Here is a 14,090-nt window from a genome sequence, read left to right on the forward strand (position 1 = left end):
CTCACTGTGCCTGTCTGAGCTCTGCCATTCTCTCCTGCAGCCATTGCCCTGCTGAAGGACAGGGAGCCGGGGGCTTTCATCATCCGGGACAGCCACTCCTTCCGGGGAGCCTATGGCCTCGCCATGAAAGTTGCTTCTCCGCCTCCCACGGTCATGCAGCAGAACAAGAAAGGTATTGTGTGCCCTTCTCCTTCCCACGCCCAGATGCCTTCCATCGTTCAGCCAGGGTGAGCGGGCAGCTGGGGCTGCTGAGCCAGTCGTGCCCTTGGGTATGTGCTGATGTGGCAGGATCCCTGCCTCCCAGGGCACAGGGAAGCACCAGGCATCCTCTGCCCTGAGCTGTGGAGGGCTCAGGAGCACCTACATCTTGGACTTTGGTATATTAAAATGGGTACAGCCTCTCCAGCCCACCGGCACTGTGGTACAGCTTGGCTTGAGGTTGACCATGTGCAAAGGGACAGATTTGAGGAGGGTGTGTGTAGTGTTAGGGACCCATCTCTTGAGCTGGAGCACTGGTTCCTTAATGGTACTGCATAGTAATAGGAGGAGGGTGGCTGTGGTGTGAGAACCTCTCATCTCTTCCCAGGAGACTTGGCCAATGAGCTGGTGAGGCACTTCCTCATCGAGACAAGCTCACGAGGTGTGAAACTAAAAGGATGTCCCAATGAGCCTAATTTTGGTAAGTGCCCCCAGCGTGCTTTCCACATGAGGGGTTGGGCTGGGAGAGCCTTGCCTACTATCAAAGCAGAACTGTCTGGGAGAGCCTGTTACTGCCTCTTGTCTCTGTGTAACTGAATTGTGTGGGCATTTGGAGCCTCTGTGTTCATGCACACTCATGAGAGCACACAAACGTGCCTGTATGCATTGGTACATACCTATCTACACACACATGTAGGACAGCTGATGCTGCTGGGAGGGTGGAGGGCAGGGGCTCCCCTTGTTCCATTTATTCCATGACTAATGTTGTCTGAGGAGCTGCATGAAGACCTCTGCTGCACTTTTTGTTCCTAAAGTGGTCCTGGCACCTCTCTCCCCTCCCTGAGCAGTCTGTGGAGGGCTACCCAGTGGTTTCAGTGAGAGGAACTGCCACATGTGGCATTAGGACCATTAGTGAGGAAACCCACCTAAAAGCCTGTTTCCATCCCCCCAGAGCAGTGGTGACCTAATCAGGGAAAGCTGGAGTTTCTTGTTCCTTTCCCTGGTTAATGGTTATCATACTTTGGATTGTGCGGTTCCATAGCCCAATGATTTTGCAAAAGGATCATTGTATTAACCCAGCAGGTGCAAGCAATTCTTCATCTGGCAACACTGGCCCTATGCTGACCATCTTCCCTTTCTCCCCAGGCTGTCTCTCAGCACTGGTGTACCAGCACTCCATCACGCCCTTGGCCCTGCCCTGCAAGCTGGTCATTCCTGACCGAGGTAAGAGCATTGCTTCTGTCCTCACAGCCTGCCGGGAGGGGGTAGGTTTCCAAGCAGGGAGCATCAGTAACCATCCCATGTCTCCTAGATCCCATGGAGGAAAAGAAAGACTCTGCGTCAGCCACCAACTCAGCCACGGACCTCCTCAAACAGGGTGCAGGTGAGTTGAGAGGGGTTGTCATGGGGTGAACTTGGCTTGGGAGAACTGCCTGACTCCATGTCTGCTGTCTCCCTTTGCAGCCTGCAACGTCCTCTTCATCAACTCAGTGGAGATGGAGTCTCTGACGGGCCCCCAGGCCATCTCGAAGGCTGTTGCTGAGACGCTGGTGGCTGACCCCACGCCCACAGCTACCATTGTTCACTTCAAAGTCTCTGCACAAGGCATCACCTTAACAGACAACCAGAGGAAGTAAGAGCTTACATGGCCACATCTCTGGCCAAAAGCCAGTGTTGGCTCATTCCCAAAGCCAGCAGGGCTATGATTAAGAAAGTGTGTTGGTGAAGGATGTCCCTGGGATGGCATCAACCTGGTCATGGACATGGCTGGGCTTTGTCCTTGACTCTTGGAACATCCTATGGGAGACCTATGGCAGTGTCCCCTGGGCTGGTGGAGCTGGGTTGTGGTGAGACAGTGGTGGAGCTTCCCTGGCCCTGATATTCCCCATTTTGTGTTTCAGATTGTTCTTCCGAAGACACTACCCCCTCAATACCGTCACCTTCTGTGACTTGGACCCCCAGGAACGAAAGTGAGTGCCCTAACCTGGGGGGAATGCATGACCCCCAGCCCTTTCCCCTCCTCTAGCCTCCTGGGTTGCTTGGAGCAGGGCCTTTGCTTGCTCTCTCCTCTGCTCTTGCAAAGAGAGAATGCAAGGTCCCCTTGGATACTGTGATGCAGTGTCACCTTCTTCTGGTGACTTTTTGGTGTCTCCAAACACCTTCATGCTGAGGGAGAGGTGCACCATTTTTTCATAAAGCCAAGCCTGTGCCAAGCCATCAGGCCCTGTCTCTCTGTGGAGTGCAGGAGGGACCATCTCTCACACCTTCTCTTCTCCTTGCAGGTGGACTAAAACTGATGGCAGTGGCCCAGCCAAGTAAGTACTTTCTGTGCTTCCCAGGAGATTCCTCCCAGCTGCTGTTGAGGTGACTTCTGCCTGTGTTTGAGCATTGGCTGGGAGATACCCTGTGCAGGGCGTCCTGGCTGTGTTTGAGGTGGACTCAGCTCCTCACTGCAGGAGTGTTTCACCCAAGCATGAGATCATAGTCTTGGGAACTCAGGATGCATCTTTTAGTCCCAGATTCCTGGTTAGAGGAGGCATGGCTCTTGCTGAACTGACCAAACTGGAAACTCTCCCAACATTGGGAGAGTTGGGGAGTCATTGGGAACCAGGTTATGGAGCAGATCTGGGGTTATGCTGATGGTATGTGAGCTACTGCTCATCTCTTCCCTTTCTTCCTGTCCTGACCCATGGGAGCACAGAGATGTTGGCTGAGCCCATTTGCAGGGGCCAGCTCCCACTAATTTTAGCCATTGTGTGAGCAAAGGGGTTTTTATTAGGATGTCCAGCTGCTGGGATATTTCCCCTCCCCAATTAGAAATGCCATAGCCTGGGCCTGTCTCACATTCTGTTCCCCCTGTATTTATAACTTGAGTTTGCACATTCTAATTAAAAAAAAATAAGGGACATTTTATTCATCAGGGGAGAGACAGACAGAAATAACCAGATGGTCTCATTTAGCTTCCTGTGTCCTTGCATGCCTTCATCTCTTGGAGGGTTTGCCCCAATGGCCAGCGCATCTCACCTCTGGTTTCAAGAGGCCAAACCAAGGCAATGCTATGATCATCTGGAAGGTTCCTTCTTTGGGATGGGCTTGGGAAGAGTGGCAGAGATGTTCAGAGCAAGGGTGGTTGGGTCAAGAAATGATTGAAACTTTGCCTTCAAAGAAACTGCAGCAAAGGAAAGAGGAGATGGGCCTTCATGCAGGCTGGTTTGGGATGTATCCCTCTGTGTTGTGAGACGTGGATGTTAAAGAGAGGAAGTGGGACAAAACCATGTTGGAAGAGGGTGGTGATAATCTGTGCAGGAGTAATATTGAGGCTCTTGCCTTCTCCCCACACAGGCTCTTCGGATTTGTGGCCAGGAAGCAAGGGAGCACCACAGACAACATCTGCCACCTCTTTGCCGAGCTGGACCCAGACCAGCCAGCTGCAGCCATCGTCAACTTTGTCTCCAGGGTCATGCTTGGCTCCGGCCAGAAGAGATGAGCTGGCACTTGCGGGTGATTCTTGAATTTTGGAGAAGGACTTGGAGCTGATCCGAGAAGGAGTGTGAGGAAGTGCATTGTGGGAGAGGGAAGTGAATTGGGGGGGGGGGGAAGGGTTGGAATTTTGGAGGAAAACAGCAAACAACAAAAAAACACCAACAAAACCCCTAAAAACTCAACACAAGCCAAACACACATGCAGAGGAACCAAAGCCACGCACCTACGAAGGAGAGCCACAAAGTCACGCCAGAGGGGATGCATGTCCCATTGCAAGGAAGGTGACCAAAGCAAAGGCGGCAGTGAGAGGTGTGTTTCCAGCTTTCAGCATCATGGCCTCAAGTGGTGACATCCATTTGGGACTGAATGTGGGACCATGACTGGTGTTTTCCATCTGGAAAAAAAAGAGGCAACTGACAAAACCCATGGAAGAAGCTTCATCCCAGCAGCTCCATCTGCTGTGTGTTTGAACTGACCTGTAGGAGATAATGGCATGCACTGGGTCTATGGGACACCAGAGGAGATGCTCTCAGAAACCTTCCCTTGTCCAGCTGCAGAGGAGGGTCCTCACTGGTCCCTGTGCATCCCCTAAAACCTGCTCACGACCTGGTAACTTGCTGGGGACATGGGGAAATTGGTCCTGAACCTTCCAATCCCTGGGGAGCTTGGTCATGGGCTGACCTTTGCTGACCCAGAGGCCAGCACCAGTCACAGGTGAGACGCTGTGAGTCCACCCAGAGAGGGGGGTCATGCTGTTTCTCCACTTCTCCAGGGGTTCTTGTGCCCCCCAGCCTGTGAGGAGGTGTGGGGGCTCCTGCCACCCAGCACTTGGGAAAGGTGGATACTCCCCAGGAACCTGGAGGATGCAGAAAGTCGCCTCCTCTCCCGTCTTCCTATTTTCCCTCCCGTCACTAGTCCTCTTTGACAGTTTTCTCCTGCGGCCTGTCATATTCTCCTAACACGAAAAAAAAAAAAGCAAAACAGAAAGGAAAGGAATAGTTGTAATAATAATAATGATTATAATAATAGCGGATGCTGGCACAGGTGGGTTCCCTGTGCAAAGCAGCAGACCCGTGGCTACCCCTATCTAGCTCTTCGGAGACACGCAAGCGGTTTTTAAATTGCATGGACATTCAAGTTGCACGAAAGGCAAACGACTACAAGTAACTCAGGCGCTTTTTTTCTCCTTTTGTTTTGGAGGCCACGTTAAAAAAAAAACAACAAGGAAGAAAATTAAAAAAAACAAGAAAAAAAAGAAAGGGGCCTGCAGTGGCTGGGCAGCCTTGGCTCAGTGGGGAGGTCACAGGTCCTCTGAGAGCCACCCTGGTTGACGCATGTGTACCCCCTAAACCATCTGGTTCGAGGTTATGCCCCTGAAATGCACCATAGTTTTGCAATGATTTCAGTGCTGTTGGCTTTTCCCTTAGCTTTGGTAGGTGAGGAGGGCAAGTTGGGTGGAGAGAGGGGCAGAGGGCCTCTGTGCCACTGCAGGGGGAGAGATCATGGTGGGGGTGCAGCAGGTGGAGGTCCCGGCCCCATGGTGCTGGGGAGGGGGCAGAGGATGTTTCGGCCCTAAACATATGCAGGTTTAGGGCAGGGGGAATGGTCCAGCTGGAGCTGCAGGGTCATTGCTGAGCCCTCTGCTGCAAATATTCCCCCTGAGAGCTTTTTTAGACAAAGTTTTCAGTTCAAAGTGGCCCAGATAGTCTTTTGGGGACAAAAATTAGACACATAGCACTGCAGTCCCCTGGAGAGCTTGTCTCCCGTGGACCACCCTTGCCTTGATAGCTATAATATATATACAAGCTATACTGACAAAATACTGTAAGCTAATGAAATTTTAAGGAGGAAAAAAAGGTTAAATTTACTCTCCAAAAATATTTATTTTCGCCATATCGCTTTCTGCGCATCATATCTCCCCCACTATATCCCCCCCTTCTCCTGCCCTGGGGAAACACCTGCATGTTAAAAGAAAATCCAGAGCAAGGCAAAATACAGATGGGGGAAGAGGCGGGGGCCCCAGAGCGGGGTGGCTGCGTGTGAGCAGTGCGTGTGTGCGGGGTGTGTGTGTGCGTGTGGGGGCGTGAGCGGCATGCCAGGGCCACGGGCTCTGCTGATGGACTGAGGTGCGAAAGGAGGGGTAGCGAGGAGCTGGTTGTGAGATGGTGGTGGGACAGGAGGTCCTGGGAGGGCTTTCCCCCTCCCCGGCTCCCTGGCCGCACAGATGCAGAGATCTTTTAATTTTTGACATTTCTAAAAAGTGATTCCCTCCTTCTGCGAAATTCAAGCGAGACAAGAGATGATCTCACCCGTAATCTCCTCATCCTGCCATTTACCCATCAGAGAAAACACTGTGTTTATAGATATATAAAGATATATTTTTGAAAGCCTCTATTTTTCAGACTTGGTTTTCTCACTGCTAAGAAAAGAGATTATAATAATGTAATTTTATTTTCATCTGCTGCCTTGGAAACGTGCTTGGAACTCCTATTTCTCTTTATCTCCCCATACAAATGAAGCAGATCTAAGCACCCCAGAGATGTTGCATAGAAGTCAACCCCAGCAGATACCTGCCAATAGCATCACACTTGCTTCGGGCCCTGAGCCTCTCCCGGCTTCCCCACTAATCCACTAGCTGAAAATTTAGACAGTATCCAAATCACTAACAAAATCATCTGATGACTGTATTATTTTTTAACACACAGCTAATCACCTTCCAATGATGTAGCCGGGTGTTTATCAGCTCCCTTTAAAGGCACTTTTTTCCCCTTTAACTCCTTTTTAAAAGAAGGTTTTAAGGTGTAACAACCCTTTCTGTCCCCGGGAGAGACCATCAGCAGCATTTAGGATTGCCCAGGTCCTGGAGCTGGGAGGGACCTAGTGTTGATGTTTTTTCCTTATGAAAGGGGCAGAAAATACTCTTTGAGGTTTTTTTTTCCTTTATTTTTTTTTAAGTGCAGTCATGTTATTTGAGATTCGAGCTTGCACGAGTTAAGCCCAGCATATGTTTCATTGTAATCACACTGCCGTTGTCAGCAGCCGGATGGTATCTCTCTCTCGCTCACACACACACACACACACACACACATACACACACACATCCCTCCTTCCTACACAAAGAACTGCATATATTCTTGCCAAAGATATCCTTAAAAACGCACTTTTCCCCACATATATATAGATAGATATATATTATTTTTTTTGTGTGTGTGTAAATTTATTGTACGTGCCCTTTTTGTGTCAGTTTGTTCTTTGGAGAAGCCCGTCCTGCCTTTGCTGTCGATATTGCTGTCTATTGGGAAGTGCTCCCTGGGGAGGTAATTTGCTGTCTGTCCTGCTCAGTGGCACCTGCAGTGCACAAAATGTGGGGTTCCCATTCAATGGGGCTGCCTCTGGCTCTGCCCCTGGGAGCTCTTTTGGGAGATGATCCATGTCATCAGCTGGTGATAGGATGTACCATTGCGTGGTCTTCACCAGCCCCTCATCACGGGTGGAGACAGCAGGGCTCATGGTTTTGAGCAGAGTTTGGGGTTGCTCTGAATGCAGCATTTGCTGGCTGCCTCCTGGTCAAATTACACATGGAAAACAAACCAGGTAGGGAGACAAAACCCAACCCAGCCTCTGGGCATTGATTTTTTCAGTGAATTCAACCGCCTGAACCAAAGTGCAAAGTAAATCCCCACCCAGCAGGTCGGGCAGGTAAAGAAACCAGTTGCCCCAAAAACCCCAGACAACAGCATCAACAAAAGGCAACCCTTCCCATTGGAGCAGGCAGGATGATCAGACAGCAAAGGAGCCCGCAGGGGCTTGTTTCATTTTGTTCGTTTGTTTTGCAAATTGCGAGGTTGGTTTGGGGTTACTATTTTTTTTTCTTTTCCTTAAAAAGGAAAAAAAAAAGAAAGAAAAAAGGAAGCAATATGACGTTTCTGTTGGCGGATCCTGTGCCGCCGTGTTATGCGTGGGGTTTTTTTTTTTGTTGTTGTTGTTGTTGTTGTCGTCTTTGTTACTTTGGGAATGTTACAGATTTATTTGCTAATCAGTGTTAACAAACAGTTTCAAACTTTTAGACTCGCCCATTTCTGTGTATTTATATAGATGGAAAAAAAAATACATTATATTTTGTATCTTTATGCCCATAATGTTGTCGTGTGTGTAAGGATGGCTTCGGTCGCACCATGTCCGTGTGTGAATGTCACTCCGCTGTTGTCTTCCCATTGTACAGATGTCGGATTCTTTGCAGTTCATTGTATTGCTTTATAAAGTGGTAAAAACAACAAAAAAAGGAACCAGTTATATAAAATATACTGTTGCTTGGAATGCCAGCTTGGTGTTTGGATTGCTGGAAATGCATCTTGAAATTTAAGGGAGCATAGGAATAAATGCTCTGGTGTTTTTGCACAGGGGGAAAACAACCCAAACCCATGTGAAAGCTGGTGGGTGCTGTTTTCTCTGGGCTGTCGTTGCCCCTGTTCCTCGATGGCAGACTGGGGCCCCCGGACAGACGCCGGGCGGTGGGTGTGGGAAGAAGGAGGGGCTGTGCTGCTGCTTGTCAGCCTCCAGCTGCAGCTTGTGTTCACCAGATGCTGGCTAACCAGACAGCCCCCAAACTTCCGACACTGCTCCAGCTCCAGCCTGGGCTTTTGTTTATCACCAGGGATCTCTCCAGCTTGCCCTGCAGGCACTGGGTGCTCTTCAAGTCCTGTTGCTTTTTTCCAGGTTGCCTCTAGGTGCTGTCTGTTCAGCCTTGGGCAACCCTTTTGGGGCCATCTCCCACAACAGGGTAGGATGATGCTTGTGTGGGGTCTTTGCCTTTGCTGAGGTGGCAGTTTGGGCTCTGCTTCCATTAAATCCCACTCCCCTATGCCTTTCAGAGCCATCCTGCTCCCTTGTGCCTGGCAAAACTTCCCTCAAAGTCTCAGGCCAGGCTTTTCCAGCATTTGCGTAGCATTTCCCAGCATCTGTCAGAGCACTCAGCCCCTGGCTCTCTGGCTCCTCTCCTTCCTCTCCTTGCTGAGTTGGTGGCCAAGACCCAGCCCCCTGCATGGATTGAGTTTAATTATACAAGAAATGTCAGCCAGAGCAGCGGCAGTTTCTCTGGCGCCAGCACTGCTGTGGCTCAGAGGCTCAGAGTTTCTCCCGGGGGCCGGCAGCACTAAAAATACCTCTTGCCTTTCTCTAAAATAGCTGCAGGGCGAGGGGCGGATGGCGGGGACTGCCTGAGTGGGGACCCCGTGCTGTGGGGCTTGTCCCTGGAGGCAAAGGCAAGAGAGGTAAAAAAGGAAAGGGGCGGAGATGGAATGGTTTCTCTGAGATAGCCGTGGGGCTGTGGGTGGGCACCCAAGCCACCAAGCGCCCTCCAAGCCAGGCTCATCACGGAACATTTGAGGTACCTGGCATCCGCCAGCCTTGGCCTCAGTTGTCCCTCATCTACCTGCAGGCAAGACAGGACCTGCAGCCTCTTCGCCCTTTCTGACACTGCAGGGATGGTATTTTCTTTCTAGCTTCTCAGTTTTGTTTCTTCCCTGATTCCTGCTGGAATCCCCAGCACCCAGCACCAGCCACTTTCCCATTGCTGCTGTTCCTGCCTGGCTGGGATGGCCACTGCAGAGTATCCCTGGGCAGGGAGGAGAGGCAGTGAGTGCCTGGCGAGGTGGCGCACACAGGCTATTTGCTGCAAGCCATAAACTGCCTCTCATCCCCCCCACCCCCCGCCTTTTCTGCAGTTAATTCCCCATTTCCTTTCCAAAATTCCTCCGGAACTTCTGGTTTGTGTTTTTCCTCAACATGTTCTTATCTGCCACTCATTTCCCCTCGCCAGCTATGACAGCACAGGCTTTCCAGGGTCTCTCTCTCTGCAGATTGCTGCTGTACCCAGGCCAGGCTTGTGGTTCTGGTGTGACCACTGGGAAAGGCAGGTCCCACCAGCTTCATGCTGGGAAACCTTGCCCTGTTGCATCTCCCCTTGTCTATCAAGTGCTCACCTTCAGGTTCCTAAATCAGTGGTTTTTCTCGTTACAGGCCCAGCTCTGGGGACCTGGGGCCATGCAGGGAGTGTTTCTTGTGGGGCTGTGAAAGGTGGCAGGGTTTCTCTCTCCTCTCTGCCTGCTGTTTCCAGAGAAAAGGGTGGGTATGGTGTCAGACAGTCAGGAAACCCTGGGTTGAGAAACCACGGTGGTGGGTTTGCTCCCCTCTCCCCCATTATTTTTGGTTGACTAAGCTATAAGCAACCCTCAGATCTGGAGCAAAATTAGGGTCATGGTGGTGGGGATGGAAAGGTTTCATCTCCCTTCACTTCTTTTACTCTTTCCCAGGCCTCTCAGCAGTGCTGGGTACCCTTCAGAAGCGTCCTGAAGGGAAACAAAAAAGTATGATACAATATGTCTTTTCCTGAGCATCATGTCTGGGCAAAGGCCAGGAACCAGACAAATTCCACAGGATGGGAAGGGTGGAGCAGACCTGATGCGGGCAAAAGCCACCCTGGGGCTGGTGTTACCTGTGCTCATGCTATGCCCTTGGGGACAGAAGTGAGCTGCAAACCCTGCAGTGGTGTCCAGGATGCCGCTGCTGAGTTACTGCTTCCCTGGGTGGCTCAGCCACTGTAATGGGGACACTGAGACCGATGGATAGAAAGGCAGAGGGCCCCTTGCCCAGCTGTCTGGGTTTCCTCTGGCCACACAGACTGGGGCTGAGCAGCACCAGACCAGAATGAGGGCTGCCATCCAAACCAGCAGGGCCTGGAGAAGTCCATCATAAGAAAAGGAAGTAAGAAAAGACAGCCCAGAAATGACGCTGGGGGCATCATCATCATCATCCCAGGAGGATGTTACTGCTCAGAGAAGGGCATCAACAAGCAGCCTGTGGTGCAGGAATTACCCACTCTCCGTGGCTGCGGTGGAGAGGAAAAGACAACACAAAAGAATTTGGGTTAAATATGGAAGAAAGAGGGACAATGTGACGCCCAGGAATGGTTGATCTGGAGAGGGATGGAAGACAAAACCCTGGATGTGTTGGAGGGAGGGAAGAAGAGAGGAGGAGAGGGAGGAGAGGGGCTGGGCTAGTCTGTCTTCATAGCACAGCGATTGGAGAAGGGTGATGGGTAGGACTGGGCTGTCCTTCTGCTTTGTGAGGCTCTGGCTCCATCTACAGGGATCCAAGTGATGGAGCCTTGGAGCGCTGCATGCCCAAAGCCGGGCGGGAGGTGATGTCTCCTCGCCTGCAGCCAGCTTCTCCTGTGGCTCCTCTCCTGAGCACACCTCTGAATCGTGCTCCTGCTGCTCTGCCCTTGTCTCACCTGTACAAACCCAGGTGAGATAAGGAGATGTCCTGAGATGGAGAGATGCTCAGAGGCAGCCGAGTTTGTACATCCCTGAGATTAAAGGGCTGGGAGCCAGCCCAGGGGCTGCAGGAGGCAAATGCAGTCAGGGCACTTTGAGCTGGGTGCAGAGCATTCACTCCCAGCACTGCTGGTCCCAGACTTGTGTGCTTTGCACAGCCTCTGCCAGAGCTTGCTTGCCTTTCACATGAGTGCAGCCCAAAGACTGTCCCTGGGCAGGGCTTCAGTGCCAGCAACTCTTCCCACCCCATAGCAGTACCAGGCAGCCTTGGCTCCCACAGGACCGTGTAGTCCAAGCAAATCAGGCAGGCAGCCTAATTCAAAAGCTTAGATGAGTCAAAGGAGCACTAGATAGTTCTCTTCTCCCTGGTTAATTGGTGCTCACCATGTCCAGTGGCATACCCAGAGAAAGGCAATGAAGCTGGTGAAGGGCCTGGAGCAAGTCCTACGAGGAGCAGCTGAGGGAGCTGGGGGTCTTTAGCCTGGAAAACAAGAGGCTGAGGGAGGATCTAATCACTCTCTACAACTACCTGAAAGGAGGCTATAGCCAGGTGGGGAGAAGTCTCCTATGCAGTTACAAATGACAGGACAAGAGAAAATGGCTCCAGGGGAAGTTCAGATTGGATATTGTGGAAAATTTCCTCACCAAAACGGTGGTCAGGCACTGGAACAGGCAGCCCAGGGCAGTGGTTGAGTCACCATCCAGTGAGATATTTAGCAGGTGTGTAGATATGGCACTTAAGGACATGGTTACGTGGTGCACTTGGCAGTTCTGGTTAATAATTGGACTCGATGACCTAAGGATTTTAGGATCTTAGGATCATTTAGGACCCAATTTAAATGATTCTATGATTCTATGTCATTGTCCTTCCTTGGATGCCCCTTGTGCAGGCAGTTTTAGGCAGACATGAAGTAGTGACAAAGAAGAGTCCAGGAGGTCCCAGCATGCTACAGCCAGGATAAAGAAAGCAAAGTGAGTCATGCAGGGATATGAAACAATTTGTTCACAACCTCTGTGCCCCAGCACAGGGCAAGAGTGTTTTTCCAACATGCTCAGTGGCTCTTCATTTACCCCCTCACTCATGCTCTGCCTCATGTCTGCTTCCAGCTCCCTCCCAGATGGCCTCTAGCTGGCTGTACCCACGTGTTCTTGGAACTGTCCTCTGCCTCCTCATGCCTTGATGGTCACAGGGTGAGTCACACCCTCCTGCCTCTTGGCTGCCACCCCAAATTTGCCCTGTTCCATTGCTTTAACTGCCCCATCCTTACATAGAGCTCAGGCAGAAACAGGCATGAAGTTTGTGTCCAGTCAAAACCAATCCTTCCTCACACATAACATCACCTGGGGTTTGGGGCATCAACGTGTCTCAATGACAGCTGTTCCCAGCAGAAGTTTCCCAGTCAAAGGCAGGGAAGAGAGCATTCAGACACAAAATGGGGGTTGTCCTTTTGGATTCCAGGCTCCCTCCTCTCCATGTCTGGGCCTGCCAGGGTGAAAGCACAGAGGAATGTGCCTCTGTCCTGATGGCACTGTGACAGCTGTGTGGCTTTACATGGGGCATCTTTCTAGCGGTGGTGACAAGGGGTCCTGCTCTGAGCTTTCCTGCCTGTGTCAGGGCAATAAACCTGTGCAGTTTGTGATGGTGCTGGACAGCTGGGAGAGTGCAGGTGTGAAACACACACAAGTGTGCTCATATGCATGAACAGGAAAGCAAACACTCTTCTGATTTATTTCCCCTCTTCCCTCCTAATCCCAAGATCCAGTGCTATCTCCTACGTACCTCTCCTATTTCTCCTAAAAAAAAAAAAAATTAAAACAAAGAGAGAGAGAGAGAGAAAGAAAAGAGAGGAAGTAAGAAGCAAGCAAGAGTGTGGGGGAGGAATGAAATATTTGCAAGCTCATTGTTTTAAGCCTCCAACAACTGGATAAAACAAGCCACCAGTGAGCAGCTTCTCATGACTGTGCACAGTGCCCTTGCCAGAAGATCCAGGCTCTAATGAAAACAGCATGTGGGAGGGGACATTGTGTTGAATCAAAGCAGAGAGCAGCAGCGACCTCGGCCCTGCAGAGTGCAGCTCTACTGGGATGCACTGCACTCACTCCAGAGGGCTGGAGGGGAGAGGAGAGTGGTTTATTGCTGAGGCACCTCGTTGTCTTGGCTGTCTGTGGGGCAGCTGTGTGAGAGCACTCTCCTAAAAGGAGATGCCTAGCAAACGCCTTTGGCTTTGCTGAAATCTCAGTTTTTCCAGTGCTGCTGGGTATCTTTGTGGAATCAATCTTGCCTGTTCCTCCAGCCGGGAGAGCAGGGGGAAAACACTCACCCACTAGCCTTGGGGCAATCTTGAAAGGCTTCTGCTCTTGTGGGCTCCCTCTCTGGGCTTGGATTTTGCAAGTGCACTAGGTTGAAAAGGGCAAAAACAAAGAGGAAAGCCTGGGTGGAATGAGAGAAAATTGTAATGGTTATTCTCCCTTTGAGACAGCTTGGATTGATCTCAGGACATGAGGGGTGTCTCTATGTCCCTCTAGGATTTTACTGTGGGACTTTGAAGGGTCTCTAGGAGATGCCTCACTTGTGCTCACTCAGGGTGGGAGGGAAAAAATGAGTCCCTGTGGACAATTTGCTTAATGCTGTTTTTAGAGACCTTTTAATGTATATTCTCAGCCCTTGTTTGCGGCACTTCAGGGAAGACACTCCTCTTGCTCCTCAGCTGGGGAAATGGTACTCAGGGGCCACTGGGACCCTCCACAGCTATGAGAAGAGGCTTTTTGTGGAGGCAGTGATCTCCCTGAGAGCACCGGAAAGGTTTGTAGGACATGCCTGGGATATCTGGGACATGTGGAGTAGCCAAGCTGACATTCTGGCAGAGTGCCGCTCAGTAAGACGTGAGGAGAAGCAGGAACCTGTGCCAAGGTCCTATTTTAAAGCAGCCCCCTTGAAATCTTTGATATGGATAGCACTGGAGATAGGGTTTCACATGTCTTTATAGCTCACACTTCCACGTGAGAGAAACCTCAGCCTTGCCCCGTCAGGCTGCTCTCTGCCTCAGCCAAGCAAGGGCTGTCCTTCATCCCCAA

General features: G+C 51.0%; 1 protein-coding gene across 18 annotated transcripts in view; it reads left to right on the top strand.

Moving 5' to 3' along the window:
- The window catches only part of TNS1 (tensin 1), a 66,192-nt gene extending 61,228 nt beyond the window's left edge, over positions 1 to 4,964 (top strand). For all 18 annotated transcript variants that reach the window (XM_074548696.1, XM_074548694.1, XM_074548702.1 and 15 more), the window contains 8 exons: positions 41 to 172; positions 587 to 679; positions 1,345 to 1,422; positions 1,511 to 1,582; positions 1,663 to 1,831; positions 2,100 to 2,168; positions 2,481 to 2,513; positions 3,541 to 4,964. In XM_074548696.1, the coding sequence (XP_074404797.1) occupies positions 41 to 172; positions 587 to 679; positions 1,345 to 1,422; positions 1,511 to 1,582; positions 1,663 to 1,831; positions 2,100 to 2,168; positions 2,481 to 2,513; positions 3,541 to 3,685 (791 nt within the window). In that variant the 3' untranslated portion in view covers positions 3,686 to 4,964. The remainder of the gene's footprint in view (positions 1 to 40; positions 173 to 586; positions 680 to 1,344; positions 1,423 to 1,510; positions 1,583 to 1,662; positions 1,832 to 2,099; positions 2,169 to 2,480; positions 2,514 to 3,540) is intronic.
- The last annotated feature ends 9,126 nt before the right edge of the window (positions 4,965 to 14,090 follow it).

Source organism: Zonotrichia albicollis, chromosome 10, assembly GCF_047830755.1.
Source record: "Zonotrichia albicollis isolate bZonAlb1 chromosome 10, bZonAlb1.hap1, whole genome shotgun sequence".
In the NCBI taxonomy this organism is placed as follows: domain Eukaryota; kingdom Metazoa; phylum Chordata; class Aves; order Passeriformes; family Passerellidae; genus Zonotrichia; species Zonotrichia albicollis.